Source organism: Equus caballus, chromosome 14 (assembly GCF_041296265.1).
Source record: "Equus caballus isolate H_3958 breed thoroughbred chromosome 14, TB-T2T, whole genome shotgun sequence".
Taxonomy (NCBI): Eukaryota; Metazoa; Chordata; class Mammalia; order Perissodactyla; family Equidae; genus Equus; species Equus caballus.
In genome coordinates this window covers 55622547-55624918 of record NC_091697.1, presented here as the reverse complement: position 1 = coordinate 55624918, position 2372 = coordinate 55622547, and the positions used below count along the sequence as shown (strand labels likewise).

The following is a 2372-nucleotide window of genomic DNA, read 5'->3' as shown; positions in this document are numbered from 1 at the left end:
GCTCTTGGAAGGTATTAGGCCCAAGGAGGCTCTGAGAGCAAAGGGGAGGACACCAAAGTAGAAGGAACCGCCCTGCACAGAAAGTCTCCAGGGAGCCCCATCACAGGGAATCTTTTCAGATGAGGCAGCAATGCCTCTTGGAAACGGGCTCTGGAAACACTTCCCAGAGCAAGGAGCTGACTGACCCTGGGGAAAAGCTGGAGAGGAGGAAGTATCATTCAAACTGACCTGGGCCTCAGTGAGGTGGGAGGCTGGAGCGCTTGGGTCTCAGGGTGCTCAGGAGATCGCCCTGTCCTTTTCCCCTTTTTCAAAGCGGCGCAACCAATGACCAGGACATTCTCAGCACTGGGTCTAATTCGGTGAGGTTTTATTGTAGAGAGGCAGGCCCTGGAGATGTGGGACGGATCCCCACCCCAGGGTGCTGCAGGTGAGACCCGCCACCTCTAGACTGGCTACCCCTCCGCCTGTGCCCACAAAGAAAACTGAGTCCTTGGACCCCAGAGGGACCTACTGAAACTCCGTGTCCCCTCACTTCCCCCAGGGAACATGGCCCTGGAGGGCAATCATTCCAAAGTCCAGCTGAATTCACTCTCGGATCCTAGCAGAGTCCTTGGTGACACAGAGCGGGAGAGGCGGTAGCAGCCTCGGGAAGACAGCCACGGGGCCAGGGCGTCCGGACAGGGCAGGTCCAGGCTAGTTGCCCTCTCGTCGTGCCTGCCCCTTCGTGTGCAAAGTAAGGAAGTCAGCAGGTGGCGAGGAAGGCTCCTGGGTCCAGGCGGGCGCACCGTCGTTTAGGAAGGCGACCGGCTGCACCCGCTGTCCAGGGGAAGAAAGATCCAGCCAGGGGATCAGAGCCTTGGTGCCTTGCGGTTACTAGGATCCGGACCCTGAGCAGCCTCCTAACGCCTCCGACTCCTTTTACGCCCAGCTTGCCGCTCGAGGTCAGGAAGAGTCTTTGGGTCAGAGCGCAGTGTTCCCAGCGGCCAGGGACCCCCCTGCGTCAGGCCCGCCCTGCCCGGCTCGTACCGATTGCTCGTGGCAGGACCGGGACACGGCGCCCGCCGGCCCTGGCTCGCTCCACCGCTACACCGGCCGCATCTTCCAGGGCGCGCGGGCGTCGCGCAGCGAGCGGTCGTGGGGCAGCGCAGCGAAGGCCGAGTGGCGCAGCTGGCAGCCGATGAAGAGGATGACGAGCGCAACGGAGAGCAGCAGCAGGAAGAAGAGCAGCAGGTAGGTGGGCAGGTCGGGCTTTGCGGCCGCGCCGTCCCGCATCCCGCGCGCGGTGGCCAGCTCCAGCGGCAAAGCGCCCTCTGCCTTGACCGTGGCTGCCAGGGCCAGCGCGCCGCCTACCGCCGCCTCGGGGCCGCCGGTGGCGTTGAACACGTCGCCGTACATGGCCCGTGGGGCCGCCGACCCCGGCCCGGCCGCCTCACTTAGCCCTGCGCGGACCGGCGCCACCCGGCGCCTCCATGGGGCGCCCCTCCCGCCCTGCTGCGCGCAACCGACCGGGAGTCGGTGCCTTCGGGTCAGCTGGGGCCGAGAGTCCCCGGGCCGCGGCCGCTCTCTCGCCTTCGCTCAGCTGCCTTCCCCGCGGGGCGGCGGACCCCAGGGCTCGGAGCTGGACGGCCCCGCGCCCGCGACCCTCGGGCCTTCCCTGTTTCTCGTCGGTTCCGAGTCACCCGTCTTGCGGTTTTACGGTCGCCCTCTCAGCTCGGACCCCCGGCTCGGGTGAGCTCCGGGATCCGGGGCGCCTCTGGGCTGCAGCGGCGGCGAGAAGTGCCTGGCGAGTGCGGCCGCAGCTCGGGGTGCAGGCTCAGCGCCCGGACGCCCAGCGTACCGAGGGCGGATGGCGGGAGTCCTCTGCGTCCTCCGCCGCCGCCGGTCTCCGGGCAGTCCTGCAGCCCGGAGTCCCTGTCAAGATGCTCGGTGTGCAGCGAGCCTGTTCCACTAGCTTTGGCTGCTGCCCTCCTGTCTCGAGCAGGAGACTGAGCTCTGAGGCGGCTCTGAGCGCGCTCAGGTCCTGGGCGGGGGGCGGGACTGGCAGCGGCTGCCCCCGGGGAGCGGCTGCGAACCAATGAGGGCGAGAGAGGACAGGGCTGCGACTGCCCCCGGCCCGGCCTCACATCACTCACAGAGAGAGGGACACACAGAGAGAGGCAGGGAGAAAACACACAGGGTCACAGAAAGACTGACGGACAAAGAGACGGACGGTTACAGACCTATGAGCAGAGACACGCAAAACAGAGACAGTTGTTGACAGCAAACCGACTCAGAGACAAGGCTCAGCCGGGCATGGACACCTGCTTTCATTCTTCTCCTTGACATTCTCCCTCCAGGCGTAGCCTGGTTGGTTGGAGCCCCTCAGGCAGGGC

At 66.1% G+C, this 2372-nt stretch overlaps 1 protein-coding gene across 1 annotated transcript; it reads right to left on the bottom strand.

Annotated features, from left to right (window-relative positions):
* Positions 1–346: 346 nt before the first annotated feature.
* Positions 347–2039, bottom strand: SMIM32 (small integral membrane protein 32). Its single transcript, XM_070233114.1, has one exon. The coding sequence runs from the start codon at positions 1393–1395 to the stop codon at positions 1084–1086; it is 312 nt and encodes a 103-aa protein (XP_070089215.1). The 5' UTR covers positions 1396–2039; the 3' UTR covers positions 347–1083.
* Positions 2040–2372: the final 333 nt, after the last annotated feature.